Source organism: Lissotriton helveticus, chromosome 7, assembly GCF_964261635.1.
Source record: "Lissotriton helveticus chromosome 7, aLisHel1.1, whole genome shotgun sequence".
Lineage (NCBI taxonomy): Eukaryota > Metazoa > Chordata > Amphibia > Caudata > Salamandridae > Lissotriton > Lissotriton helveticus.
The window spans coordinates 1808104336-1808120112 of record NC_136068.1 but is presented as its reverse complement, the minus strand read 5'-3'; the positions used below and the strand labels follow the sequence as shown (position 1 = coordinate 1808120112).

General features: G+C 46.0%; 1 protein-coding gene across 1 annotated transcript in view; it reads right to left on the bottom strand.

Moving 5' to 3' along the window:
• Positions 1 to 2417: 2417 nt before the first annotated feature.
• Positions 2418 to 15777, bottom strand: part of LOC144770794 (phospholipase A2 inhibitor gamma subunit B-like) — a 338774-nt gene continuing 325414 nt past the window's right edge. The window contains exon 5 of the mRNA XM_078655553.1: positions 2418 to 3142. Within this exon, the coding sequence (XP_078511679.1) occupies positions 2949 to 3142 (194 nt within the window). The 3' untranslated portion in view covers positions 2418 to 2948. The remainder of the gene's footprint in view (positions 3143 to 15777) is intronic.

Here is a 15777-nt window from a genome sequence, read left to right as displayed (position 1 = left end):
ATTCAGATGGAATCACTATTTGGAAATCGCTAATCCAAATGTACATGCATCTCGTCCAGAGTTCTCAGAGTAGTAAGTTTGCCAGTAGCCTTCCTACAGAATAAAATAAGCCTTTTTCCATCCAGGAATCCAGCATCTAGAACAGCATTTGTCTATCCATCAGGACTACCCATTGCTACTCCAATTTAGGAAAGTATTGAAGACGCTCCCCTTTAAATAACATTACATCATGATACAGTAACAGTCCATGTTACATTTACCTTGCAAATCATTTGCTGACCGTATATTTGCCTTTGACCCTGTACAGTGCTCCACAGCCTTTTGGCAAGGTTCACCCAATACAAATCCTGTGTACATACACATACATACCTGGTGTAGGCTCACTTAAGGTGTTTATAATTACTACCACTAGTGGAGTGGTGTGGCTCACTGGTTAGAGGCGGCAGACCCGGAAGCAGAGAACAGCCCGGGACCAGGGTTCAATTCCTGACGCGGCAGGGTCGTGGACCAGGGTCAGCGGACTCGACAATTCTCGCCTCGGCGCCTACTCTAACCAGGGATCACACTCTGCAACTCTGGGCATTAAGCTTGCCTCATCTCTACAACGGCCCCCCACAGACACCAGGGATGCCTGGTTTCACCTTGGAGATACCCAGAAGGGACCATCTCACAGGGAAAGCCAGGACGGGTTCCCCAGCGGTCTCCAGCGCCGGGACGCTTACGTGCAGCCGTGCGCTTTACAAATCCAACACATTTACATTTACACATTTACCTGTCCCTGCTGCAAGAAAGATTGTCAGCTGTCTTCTCCATATGCAACTCCCTCAGAGCCTAAGGAGGTGATTTTCAGGCTTCGGGGACCACCTTGAAGCCAGCTTGTCCTTGGAATCCAAACCCAACAGTCTGGGATGTTCCTGGAACAGAATACTGAAGGGCAAGGAACTAGACTAGCCGGACCTGACCATGTTGTTGTTACATCTCATAATTAAGAAAGAGAATTTTTACTTTTTTGGCTGTTGCAGTTACCTGCTCTGTATCCTATGTACAAGTTGTCTGCTGTGGCGGAAGCAAAACGGCATTTTAAAAAGAAATACAGTGAAATCAGAGACATTTTGAAGACCATGGTTGAACTCAGATTTCATTTATTCATTAACATTGTAGCAAATAAAATATTACACGTTTCAAACCCACAACACTGTAGTAGTACATTGGAGTGGAGTATAATTTGGCCATATCTATTGTTAAGAGCTGTTATTATAACTACACCACACATTATGTTGATAATTGTTGTGAGAAGTAAGGCAACAAACGTCATCTGAGTTTCACAAGCTGAGATCTAGATTATAAATAGCCAAAGAAACATGATTACTTGTATCAGGTATGTAAATAGATATGTAGTATTAGGTACAGACAGGAGTATTGATGATATGAGCAGACACTGTGCTGCTGAAAGTTTGAACAGCTATGCTCCCACTGGAAAATGTTTGTAATAAAACCACTAGTAAGTAATATGTATAAAACAATCAACAATCTGATAGCAAAAATTAAACAATAGAACATCAATACAAGAAAAGAGCGCCTGTATTAGATATGTGCTGTCATGCAAAAAGCACAGTAAAGTCAGCCTGGCATGGTTAGTTTTGTGGGGGCGCAGAGTGTAACTGCATAAATGAAGTTCTGCAAAAGTTCGAGACGTCGCTACTTTATGAACCTGCAAAAGATTTCATCTAAGCACAAATTCACCTGTGGATGAAATTTTCAAAAAAACTGTGTTTTTGGTGGGTGAGTTTTGTCTGATGTATTAAAAACATTCTGCCCTTACAAAGACTGCCCTACATAAATTGCCAGGCAAGGGTGACTGCTGTATTCTAAGCCTATGTTACCTCTTTTGCTACTGTTTAGGTCTAGCTTGACAGGGCAGCTGCCGCAACCTATTTTGACAATTATTTAAAACATATAAAGTGGGCTTTCGCTCCACCTCGATGAGTAGCACTCTCTCACCATAAGCTATTGGTTGTATAGTATATCATTCCACCACCTACAAAGAGTTAGCACTGCCATGCATGAGGGACTGTTTTACATGTTCAAAGTACACAAACTCATCATCAGACATTAAATTCTTTATTTGTAGGTACACTGTATGCCAAAAAAATCGTTTTTTTGTGTTTTGTTTCTCATTTGCAGGATGTTTAAATGCTTCAGTCAGAACTCAAAGTGCAAGCCAGACCTATTGACTTTTCCAATGCTTGTAAGGTACTACAATCTCTTGTTCCATTAAAGACCAGAGAAGCAAACTATATGAGGGTGTTGGGGGAAGACAAGAGTATGTGTACGGGGTAAAAACAAGGAAATAAACAGAATACAAAATGAAAGGGTAGAGCTGGTAGCAGGAAGAAATGTTGGCAGGAAGCCAGAGAAACAATGTGTTCCGTCACTGGGGCAGGTGGCGTAACAAAACAGAGGAATTCAGTGGTATCCTCCTGAAAAAGAAACACAATTTCAAAAAAGAAAAAGCTTATATAGGGAAGAGGAGATGCTATCTAACATATGGAAAAATACAACCTAAGTAAACCTTTTGGAAATGATTTACATCCTGGAGGCTGGGCTTAGGTGAAAATAATTAATTTTTTGCCATTTTGAGGGATAAGGTTTCTGGGCATCCGAGATCAAGCCCCCTCGTCAGATGTTAGCGTTCACTGGCATAGCATGGGTGATATGGACTCTAATGCAAGCAAGTAAAAGGGGTCTCAGTGTCCTCAGATTGGGTGGTACATGATGGCCATCATGAGGTGCAGTGTGTCCCTCACCTACCTGGGCCTCAGCGCTACTGCTGATGCAAGGCTATTACTAGCTATGCCCACCACTGTAAATCTTGCTAATTCACTTTAAGGTTGTGCTTCCGAATAATCAACAGTAATTTAAGGTATCTGCGTTTATGCGGGTGGAGATTAAAAAAAGTCTTTCAGCAGAACAACTCCAACAAGGACAGGGAGGAAGTAGCCCTTCTGAAGAAGGATGGCATCATTGGTGCATTGAATTTTCCCCATTACGGACACGCCTGCAAAAATGCTAGAATCTTGATCTGCGATACACAAATTTTCAGTTGCACATCCACTCATGGCAATGGAGTACACCCCAAAATCTGAAAGGAGAAAATAACATGGAATTATATTTGCTGCGTATGATCGTGTATGTATAACCTGTTATTCACATATCTGGACCTCTGTACCTGAACCACATTTCATCATATCAATGGCACTCGATGGCATCCAGTTATCTGTACTGAGGTGATGCTGTAGTCTTGACCTATTGTGGACCTATTTAGGGGTGGACAGAACTCGTGGAGTTTTAATCCATAAACTTTCGCAGAGTTACAAAACATTCTGTGAGATTCCGCAGAGTCCCGCCCACCTCTAATGCTAACGCTGATGTTGAGTTTGCTAAGAAATGATGCTTTACTAGTTCATAGATGTCCCTCTAAAACATCATGATGTGGAAATTATGAGACTATCCCCTAGGTTGAGAGGAAGAGGAGACCTGATGTCACAGAGTAATAGGCACATCTATTCCACTGTGACTCAAGCTGTTCCTTCTCCGCTGGCTCCCTGGAATACAATTATCAATCAGATATTCACAGATGTGAGCGGATGAGGGCTGGTCATATGGTTTCTGTTACTGGAGTGCCAGTTTGGTGCTTAACTTCTATCACACTTTATGTTTACAGTGTATTTATTATCCAAGTAGCTGGCAGCTAGTAATCGGTAATTGCACAATACTCATCTACAAGTGAAATTATAAACGTCAATTCTTCAGATGTCAATATTAACAAGCGCACAACTGCAGAGATTGCATAAAATAATCACCATATTCTGCTGACATTTTGCTCATGATGTTATTAATTACAATGTTTTAGCGTCAGACGAAAGGCTATGAGCGACCAGACTGTACTCAGGACAGCACTCCCAGTAGTGTCACTAGATTGGTAATGACAGTATTAGGGGTCTCAGTGTAACAGAAGCAGCACCGTTAGTGGTTTCAGTAGGATGAGAATCAAAAGGATGGATAATGAAAAATTGTCTGAAGAGATGTTACATTCTGCCATCCTGTTGGACGATGCTTCTGTTATTCTCACCTACCCAGGTTCAGCTCCCTGAAGAATTCTTGTCTCCTAAAACCCTTTATCCTTGCCTCTGGATCTGTCCCGTAGCTCCCATATTTACCCAAGTCTCTGACACTCCCTCCACTCATGCACCAGGCTTTGACAGCCTTCTCATTCTTTCCCTCCTGGTCCTCACCTGCACTAGGAGGTGACCAACGTTTCTAGCATAGCCCCGCCATATAGGGCGCTCTCCACACTCAGGCCGCGCTTCCCCTCTGTGTACCAGGTGACCTCTGCCAAGACAGCAGGACATGCCAGGAACCAACCAACAAACAAAGGGCTAGGGGTGAGGAGACTGTACCATGGACAGGTTTATGGAGGAAGGGCTATTCCGGAATTAGTCCAAGATTTGTTTCATGGACATATTTGACTGGGAACGTCAAACAGCTTGTAGGTGAAGGGCGATGGAAGACAGCGGCCATTGTTCGTTAGGAACATTTTGTTCCAAGCGCCTGTAAATAGTAAGATCCTAACTTCAGCTCTAGAAAGCCATATGGCAGCAGCGTAACCTAACCTACAGACTGACCTGCGATGTACTCTTGCAGTCCTGTCTGTAAGTGTAATATATATCTCAGGTGCACAGACCAACAATCGAGCACAGCCCACTCCAGACATGTGGGTTCCTGCTAACAGCCAGGGAAGCGTTGGACAAAGACACGTGATGACTCCACAGCCATATAGCAGTACAGGAATTTGTGGCTTGCACTAGGATTGGTGAAGGAGCGTGGAAATATGTAATTGTAGGTAAATTCAGTTTACAGTTAGCAGCACCCTCCCACCCCCAGATGACTCCCAGAATACGTTTAAGATGTGGGATTGGTTGTAATCTAACCCGGAAGTTCCCAAAGTACAATCAATGACATCCGTTGAAAGATCAACAAAAGGCCATGCAGCTTAGGGTAAATTCTAGGGGTGGGTGCAAGTAAACTCCCACACGCGGTGGTTGGTGGAGTTTTTACCAAGCAGAGTGGTAAAACTCTACAAGCGGAGTTTACCACCAACCCCTAGTCCTATTATATACAACACATATGAGTCTGTTCTCTACACCCACTGAGGTCCTTTCATCTGCACCTCAAGTTGTCCTGTTATCTTCAACTCGTGTGGCCCAATTATCTGAATCCCTTGTGATCCTATTATGTGTACCTCATGTGGCCCTGTTATCTGTACCTCTTATACCATTTCACGCACACTCTGTGGCCCTTTTCCCTGAACTCTTGTGGTCCCCTTATCTAAATCTCTTGTGATCCTATCATCAGCACCTCATGTAGTCCAGTTATCTGTACCTCATGTGGTAGCATTGTCTGAATCCCCATGTGATCCTATTATCTACACCTGATGTAGTAATGTCATCAGTACCTTTCATATTACTGTTCTCTGCATCCTCTGTGGTCCTCTGATTTGCCGTCCGGTGGTCCAGTTACCTGTACCTCATGCAATCCAGTTCTCCTAATCATGCAGTCCTTCTATTTACAGGTATACACCAACTGTCCCGGATCAAACATTAGGTTACATTTCCGGGTAGCTGAGAGAGAATATTGTTTTCATGGGATATAGTATACTGTCTCTCTAGTTATTGCATCACAGACATGGGTATCCTATAACCCTTCCTACAGATGCTCACTTTTGTACCAGAGTGAAATACATGAAGAGCCCAAGAGAAACCTTTATGTGGGTATCCAATAACTGCCGTTAATGAATCACAGAGTTTTATCAAAGGAACAAATCAAGGTTTTTCTTGGGTTCTTTATTTCACTCAGGTAAAAAGTAGTAAATCAGAGACGAGTAGGCTACCAGGGTCTTGTGCATCAGAAGTGAAGTGGCCACTAGACAGCATTCAATAGTGGAGATCAATGGGGCTAGCTGACACCATGAGATCATGTACAAGAGATAATGAGGTCCAATGTATACTATTGAGGGGACTCTCAAGTTACTACAATCCACTTGGTAATTGCATGAATCACAGGTCCCTCAAACAGGTTACCTCATAAAGAAATATAGGATCAAAAGCTGCCCCCAATGCACCACATGAGCTGGAAGGCATACATCACTTCCCTAGCAAGAGCAGGAGGTCATCATGTTCATATAAAGCAAAACGTCCTGTGCAAGAGAAGTACCTATGCTTCCCATATGAATGGTCCTCCCTGAGCCGGGGATCAATCATAAGAATGGAAAGAAAATCAACATGAAAAACTGATTAACAACATTGTGGTCTGCTGTTAGTTAAAAGTAAAGAGAGTGATTCAGCAGGGTTTAGACCAGGTGCACAGGACCATCAGACTGATTTGCAATGAAATCTGGGTCAAGATCAGCATTGCTCATCTCATATGGAGAATCATGTGGTAGGCTTATAGGCTTGAGATATAAGTGCACACAACGAGTTAGACTTGTAGTCCTGAGCTTTATGTGCACATAGTGTGAATCTGCCCTGCCATATGATATGACCGTGGGGAACAGTATATATTGGTAAGAGATGTAATGACTGCCGCATGCAAACAATGGCACAGCAACCTTAGTCCCAGTGTTTAGCACACAGAGTGTGGCATTTATACGACCACTCAATGCATAATTAACTGACAGATTTTGATGCACGGCTCTTGGCTGGGTCAGGAATGCTCTACAATGAACTTCATACTAATGTCTTGTTGCACCTGATTGGAAGCGTATATGTTCAAAAGAGTTTACCTAGGAGTGACAGAGGTCTGACCAGGAGCAGGGACTCACTGGAATGCACTGACTACAGGCAGCCAGGCTAATGACTCTATATTGGATCCTGGTGGCGGGATTCTAATATCTCCAACCTGACACTGGCTTTCAATAAATGCCAGTTGCGTCCAGTCCTAAAGGTCCCCCCAAAAATTATTTTTATTTATTGTTTATCAGTCCACCCCATTTGTACCCCATTTAATAACGAGTACAAAAGAAAGAAAAATGTGTGAAAGGTCAGAAAGTGAATAATATAATAATAATATCCACATTTGTAAAGCGCACAATCACCCGTTAGGGTCTCTAGGCGCTGGGGGCCGTCGGGAAGATTAAGCAAGCTATTGCCCAGAATCACATGGTGCTGGACTAATCTGCCGCCGGTGCCGGGGATCGAACCATGATTCCCAGATTCCGGAGTCAGTCGCCCTGGCCACGGCGCCACACCTGCATCACGTAAGCGTCACCAAGGGAGCTGCTGGTAGGTACACCAGTTTGCTCATATTTTTCATCATCAGTGACTTTCTTGACCATGAAAAAGATAAATCCAGGGTTTAATATATAATAAAGAGTGAAGAAAAAGAAAGATATGTGAAAAATTGCACAAGAAGTGCTAGTGTTAAACTAGACCCCGTGGTATGGAGCACACTCTTGAAGTAGAGTGCGACCGTATGGGACGCAGAAATGAAGTAGAACAAGACTCTCGTCTGAACATGGTATGGGTGTGCATGCAGACAGAATGGGCAGTGGGAGAGTCTTTATGTTTTACTCCACAAGAGATAAATACGGGCTGAATCTGTTGGCGGATTTGAAGGGCGGTGAGAGAGCCTGGCTTTTTGACTCCGCACTAACGAAAATAAGATGAGTGGGTGATTATGGGGAAATGGGTCATGGCTGTCCTCATGCAAATAGAGGAGAGCGGATGCTTGTTAGCGTTTATCGCTTGACTTTCAAACCGGTCAATACAAATATGCAAACAGAGGGGAGCGAATGATTGTTAGCGTTCATTGCTTCACTTACAAACTGGCCCATACAAATATCCGTACCTGAATATCAGTATTTACTAAGTATGGGCGAAATTTGCGAATTGGCATTCCGCGAATTCGCGCGAAATCGAATTTGCAATCTGCAAAATCCGCGAATTCGTGCGAATTTGCGGATCTTGGGGTTTTTGTGTGTTTGCGGGGTTTTTTGCGTGTTCGCGGGGCTTTTTGTGTGTTCGCGTGCCGCTTGCATGGCGAAGTTACCCATGCGGTCGTATATGGGCACAGCACCCTCTGATTCACCACTGCCACCCTCTGGTTCATCATTGCCACCCTCTGGTTCACCACTGCAACCCTCTGGTTCACCCCTGCCACCCTCTGGTTCACCCCTGCCACCCTCTGGTTCACCACTGCCACCCTCTGGTTCAGCACTGCCACTCTCTGGTTCACCCCTGCCACCCTCTGGTTCAGCACTGCCACCCTCTCGTTCACCACTGCCACCCTCTGGTTCACCACTGCCACCCTCTGGTTCATCACAGCACCTCTGGTTCACCACTGCCACCCTCTGGTTAACCACTGTCACCCTCTGGTTCAGCACTGCCACCCTCTGGTTCAGCACTGCCACCCTCTGGTTTACCACTGCCACCCTCTGGTTCACCACTGCCACCCTCTGGTTCACCACTGCCACCCTCTGGTTCATCACAGCACCCTCTGGTTCATCCCTGCCACCCTCTGGTACAGCACTGTCACCCTCTGGTTCACCACTACCACCCTCTGGTTCACGACTGCCACCCTATGGTTCATCACAGCACCTCTGGTTCACCCCTGCCACTCTCTGGTACAGCACTGTCACCCTCTGGTTCACCACTGCCACCCTCTGGTTCACCACTGCCACCCTCTGGTTCACGACTGCCACCCTCTGGTTCATCACAGCACCTCTGGTTCACCACTGCCACCCTCTGGTTAACCACTGCCACCCTCTGGTTAACCACTGCCACCCTCTGGTTCACCACTGCCACCCTCTGGTTCATCACAGCACCCTCTGGTTCACCCCTGCCATCCTCTAGTACAGCACTGTCACCCTCTGGTTCACCACTGCCACCCTCTGGTTCACGACTGCCACCCTCTGGTTCATCACAGCACCTCTGGTTCACCACTGCCACCCTCTGGTTAACCACTGCCACCCTCTGGTTCATCACTGCCACCCTCTGGTTCACCACTGCCACTCTCTGGTTCACCACTGCCACCCTCTGGTTCACCCATGCCACCCTCTGGTTCACCCCTGCCACCCTCTGGTTCACCCCTGCCACCCTCTGGTTCAGCACTGCCACCCTCTAGTTCAGCACTGTCACCCTCTGGTTCACCCCTGCCACCCTCTGGTTCATCACTGTCACCCTCTGGTTCATCACTGCCACCCTCTGGTTCACCACTGCCACCCTCTACCGAGACCTTTTGTGACGCAGCGGCAGCACAAAAGATGCGCCATGGTGCTGGGTATTAACAACGTGATGCATCTGAGAGATGCGTCACGTTGTAAAGCCCTGCACCATCAGGAGGCGTTCCGGCGTAGATGAGGGCGTTCATGCGCAGGAACGCCTCCTAAAAGTGGCTGAGTGAAATCACTGTGTCACTTTTAGGCCAATGCTGCATCAAAACCCTGCGCCTGCTTGAAGCAGGCGCAAGGCTTTATGCAGCATTGGGGAGATAGGGCCCCCCAGAGCATTGCAAGCGCGACGCAGCTCCAGCAATGCGCTGCTTTTACGGCACAGATGCGTGACGCATCTGTGCCGTTTTTGCCACATGGTGCGCCGCATTGTAAATGCAGCGCACCATGGATGGCGGAGCTGCGGCGCACAATAACTGGCGCATCCCTGGGGATGCGCCAGTTATTGTAAATCTGCCCCTATACAATGAGGGAGCACTTACTGATTAGACAGTAGAAAGTACTCCAGTTGAGTAGAGGTATTGCACAAAAAGGTGGCATCTTCGTGGACAAACACGCAGGGCGGGATTCATTCTGCCCCCTGTTAGACTCGTTTTTGTGCCCTTCTTCCCTCTGTTAGACTCGTTTTCCCCTTGTTTTTCTGCCCTTCTGCCCCCTGTTAGACTCCTTTTTTGTGCCCTTGTGCCCTCTGTTAGACTCATTTTTCCCTTGTTTTTCTGCCCTTCTGCCCTCTGTTAGACTCATTTTTTGTGCCCTTCTGCCCTCTGTTATTCCCTTGTTTTTGTGCCCTTCTGCCCTCTGTTAGACTCGTTTTTTGTGCCCTTCTGCCCTCTGTTAGACTCGTTTTTCCCTTGTTTTTCTGCCCTTCTGTCCTCTGTTAGACTGTTTTTGTGCCCTTCTGCCCTCTGTTAGACTCGTTTTTCCCTTGTTTTTCTGCCCATCTGCCCTTTGTTAGACTACTTTTTGTGCCTTTCTGCCCTCTGCATCACCACATCATCACTCAGCGCTACCCCAGCATCACTCAGCACCACCACATTATCACTCAGCACCACCACATTATCACTCACCACCACCACAGCACCACTCAGCGCCACCACAGCATCACTCAGCGCCACCACAGCATCACTCAGCGCCACCACATTATCACTCAGCACCACCACAGCACCACTCAGCACCACCCCAGCACCACTCAGTGCCACCCCAGCATCAATCTGCGCAACCATTCAACAACAACTGGTTCAAATATGTTCTCTCAATGTTACAAACTTTATTACAAATGTCACAAAAAGATGTTAATATTTCACTTCTGTTCTTGGATTTTCGTCACAATAAAATACACTGAACATAATCTTCACAAAAGTTATTTACAAAAGTTTAAGCTATTGCCATTATAAATTAAAATCACTTTTATTTAAGTATTAATTCTTTAAAAAAATTAAAAGCCATTGTAATTTGTAATATCAATACAGCTAAGTCACGTAAATACAAAACATGTTGCATTACAAATGCTATAGGTGTCACATTTGCGAAAGTTATAACTATTGGCATTGTAAATGACAAAGCTATTCATTTAGCTATTTTCAAAACCAACACATAAATAAAAAAAATTGTAATTTACAAGACCAATAGCTCAAACTTTCCTAATGCAAGACCTATTGCATTGCAAATGCTTGTTTTTATATCTGTCAGTGCTTCATGTTGAGGTTTAATTTTCGTGACAGGCACCTCATTGCCTACTTGTAACAATTCTCTGACCCTGCTTAAAGGGTCAGAGTAGGGTCAGAGAATAGTTGCAAGTAGGCAGGAAGCACTTACAGGCTTACAGCAGCAGGTGCCCAAGTTGAAGTTAATTTCTTTGTAACCCTTTTGTAAAAGGTTACAAAAAATTTGCTTCAACTTTTGCACCTGCTGCTCTAACCCTGTACGTGTTTGGCTGAAAATTCGTCCCCGCCGATTCGCGGATTTTACCGCAATTTCGCGAGATTCGTGGATCGCGAAATCGCGGAAAATCCGCAAATTCCGCGAGCGGAACGAATTTACAGCCCATGCTTAGTATTTAAGTGCAGATTTTAACCCTTTTTACTTGAGGATTTTACTTGAGGATGTAACTAGTAAGATACTTATGTGCATATAACCACAGGTTTACAGACGGCAGTCCCTAGAAGGTGGGATGCCGGTATGAATTTTGAGGGCAACCACCTGGTGAATATATTATGACTCTCATGCTATATATGTTACCTTTCGCATCAGTAAGCCAATTGGCTTTTTGAAAGATGTCCTGACTGGTTGGTACCATTTGTCTGTTCTTTTGTTTATCAGTCTCCCTTGGCTTAGTTTGGAAGTCCAGTGAGGTGAAGATTGGCCTGAGCCCTGATGAAATTGCTGTAAAGTATTTTTGGCAATGAAACATGTTGGCTTAACCTAAAGTGGTCTGAAACATGCTGTTTGTTTTTAATCTTAAGTGCGCTCACAACAATTACTACAAATTGGAGCATGGGCATGTGAGTCTTAACTCCTTTTTAGTTTGGAGAACGTGGTTATTCTCTCTCGTACCACAGGGTATAGCTTGAAACTAGCACTTCTTATGCAATTTTTCACATACCTTTCTTTTTCTTCACTCTTTATTATATATTAAACACTGGATTTATCTTCTTCATGGTCAAGAAAGTCCCCGATGATGAAAAACGTGAGCAAGCTGGTGAGTACCTACCAGCAGATCCTTTGGTGACGCTTATGTGAGGTACTTTCTGACCTTTCATACATTTTTCTTTTTTTTATACACATTATTACTCTTATGAGTGCATTGGGGAGTGGCAGAGGAACAAACCACAGGAATGTACGGGTTACTACCAGACAGACTAGAAGCTCTATAGAGTACACTGCAGTCCTGAGGACACTACAGACAATCAGCATTTCGTAAGACCTCTGAACTCCTGGCCAGAGACCTGCTCTCTCCCCCTGCAGCTCCACTGATCCAACCGCTACCAGCACCAGGGACCCAGGCTCTACGACCACCCACCACTACGACTCAGCTTCCCTCCTCGCACTCAACCACAGAAGGAACAACAACTGCCAGCTGTCCACACCAAACACCACCCTTGGCCAGTTCTCCTGCTGCTACTGCTGACGAACCGTAACCACCCTCCGCACCACCACAGCCTGCACCCCCACGCCAGAAGCCAACACCACCGGAGCCCTAAAGTGCATCCTCCTCAATGTGCCCTCCCTACACAGACATGCCGTAGAGATCTGGGACCTCCTCGACACCCTTTCACCTGATGTCGCCTTCTTCATGGGAACCTGGACCGATGCCTTCTCCACCCCCGACATCGCCACCGCCATTCCCGATAGCTACAAGATCCAGAGAAAGGACAGCCCCAACCACTCAGGAGGAGGACTCACCAATGCACACAAGAGCTCCCTCTGACTCTCCACCTCCACCACAAACGACTCTTCCACCACCAGTAAACACCTTAACTTTCAGGTCCAGACCAGCCCTAGAACCACTCTTCACTGCACCCTTGCCTCCCTGGACGTTGCGCTTCATTTGCCGCTACAATTGCTGTCTTCATTGCACACCATAACCTCCATGCACTGCATACTCATCGGAGACCTGAAGTTCCACCTCGACAACCTCAACGACCCCAGCTCCACCATCCTCCTGGACAACCTAGCCAACATCTGACTGAAACAGCTTGGCAACACCCCTACCCACAAGACCGAACACACCCTCGAACCCATCTTGGTAGGTGGGAACAACATCCGCATCAGCCACACCACAAAGCCCCTCTTCACGGACCACCACTGCATACACTTCTCTTTCAACACAGCCCTAGCTCTCAAACCCACTCCTCGCCCTCTGCAAAGGAACTGGAGCAAGGTCACAGAGGAGCACTTCAACTTCACCCACATTCTCGACCTGCCCCCTACCTCGACCGACGCCAACTCTGCAGCCAAGGAACTACACTGCTGGATCACCAACTGCGTGGACAAGCTCACACTCCCCCGCACCACCGACAGACCCCTGCTGAAGGCCACCTGGTTCACCATCATCCTCCAAGAAGCCAGACGCTCCTGCAGACGTCTCGAAAAATGATGGAGAAACAGCAAAACCACGGAAGACCTCACCACCTACAAGAAAGCCATGGCAGAATACCACCAATGCATAAGATCCACAAAGAAGTATTTCATCTGGAACAAAATCATCACAAATTCCAGCAACTCTAAGGAACGCTTCAACATCATCCAACAATTCACCAAACCCCAGCAAAGTCATGAATGTCACCGCCTCCCAGAACCTCTGCAACAAGCACGGCTCCTATTTCCACCTGAAAATCAAGGCCCTATAAGACAACTTCAGCGAGCAGACTCCAGAAACCACCCTTTCCTCCTTCAACGACAGCCGGCCCATCATCACTAACGAAGATACCACCACAACCATGAAAAGGACTCACTCAGGAGCCCCAACAGACCACTGCCCATCTTCCACAGAGCCGCTTCCGCCATAGCGCCCAAGCTACGATGGACCATCAACGCCTCCTTCGAATCTGGCACTTTCCCCGGTCTGGAAGTGTGTAGAAGTCAAGCTCCTCCTCAAGAAACCCTCCGCAGACCCGACGGACCTGAAAAACTACCGACCCAAACCTCTCCTTCATTTCACTGCCAAAGTCAATGAGAAGATCACCAACGCTCAGCTGACAAACTTCATCGAACAGAACCACATCCTTGACCCCTCCCAATCTGGATTCCGCAGCAACCACAGCACCGAGACCGCCCTCCTTGCTGCCACAGATGACATCTGCACGCTCCCCGACCAAGGCCACACTGCAGCCCTCATCCTACTCCACCTCTCTGTAGCCTTCAACACCGTCTTTCATCGCACTTTCGCAGCCAGACTCCACGGCTCCGGAATACAGAGAACCGCCCTCGACTGGCTCCGCTACTTCCTCATTGGCAGCACCCAGTGGATCAGACTCCGGTTTTTCCTCACCGAACCCACAGAGATCAACTGCCGAGAACCACAAGGTTCGTCACTCAGTCCCACACTCTTCAACATCTACATGGCCCCCCTCATCGCCATCGTCAGACCGCATGGACTCAGCATTGTACACTACACGGACAACTCATCCTCTCCCTCACGAAGTACCCCGAAACCATCAGCTTCCAAGAAGGAATGAAAGACGTCGCAGCTTGAATGAGCAGCAGTTGTCTGAAATTCAACTCGAACAGAAGTCCTCATCCTTGGACCCACCCCCTCAGCTTGGGACAGAGGAAAAAACCACAGGAATACATTGGTCACCACCGGACAGAGAAGGAGCTCAACAGAGTACATTGAGTAGCATCAGAGGAAGAAACTGCAAGAATGTCCTGTTTACTACCGGACAGAGTAGAAGCTCCATAAAGTACATTGAGGAGTGTCAGGAGAACAAACCACGGGAATGCACTGGTTACCACCAGACAGGGTAGAAGCTATATAGAGTAGATTGAGGAGCAACAGAGGAACAAACAGCAAGAATGCACTGGTTACTTCTAGACTTGGTAGAAGCTCAATAGAGTACAATGAGGAGCCTCAGAGGAACAAACCACAAGCTTTGGTTACAACCTTGACAGAGGTGCCACCAGTCAGGGTGGAAGCTTTATAGAGTATATTGAGGAGTAGAAGCTCAATAGCAGCAGCAGCCCATGCAGGTAAGAGCGGTGGGGCTAGGTTGGGGGGGGATTCAATAGTAGATCATGAGGGAAATTTAAATAAATAATTAATTTTCCCTTGTCGTTGTCTGTCGAAATCCCCACCCACCCGGCCCCACAAGCCCACCACTCTTACCTGCACAGGCCGCTGCTGCGCTACAGTATACATTGAGGTGTGCTAAAGAAACTACAGGAATGCACTAGTTACCACCGGACAGGGTAGAAGCTCTATGAAGTACATTGAGGAGCGTCAGAGGAACAAACCACAGGAATGCATTAGTCACCACAGGGCAGAGTAGGAGCTCTATAGAGTTCATTGAGGAGCGGCAGAGGAACAACCTGCAGTACTCTATTGGTTATTATTGGATGTATGACGTTACATCGCGAACTTTTACAACGCACACCGTTACAACGCAATTTTTACAACGCAGATACATTTACAACGAATGCTTTTACAACGCATGCCATTACATAGCAGATGCTATTACAACGCATGCCATTACAACGTAAGTATATGTAAGTATATTATTTTTAAAAAAAATGTAATTTATTAAAAATTTAATTTAATACATTAAAATATTTTTTATTATTAATTTGTAAATATATATACTTTAAAAAATAGTTTATTTAAAAAAAAACAATTATTATTAAAGAACTAATATTAAAAAATAATACAATTATTACAATTAATTATTTAAATCATTTAAAATTATTTATTTAAAAAATGAACCCTAAAAATACCCGTTACCCTGAACCCTTAAAATACCCATGTACCCCATAACCCATACCTAGCCCTGAAACCT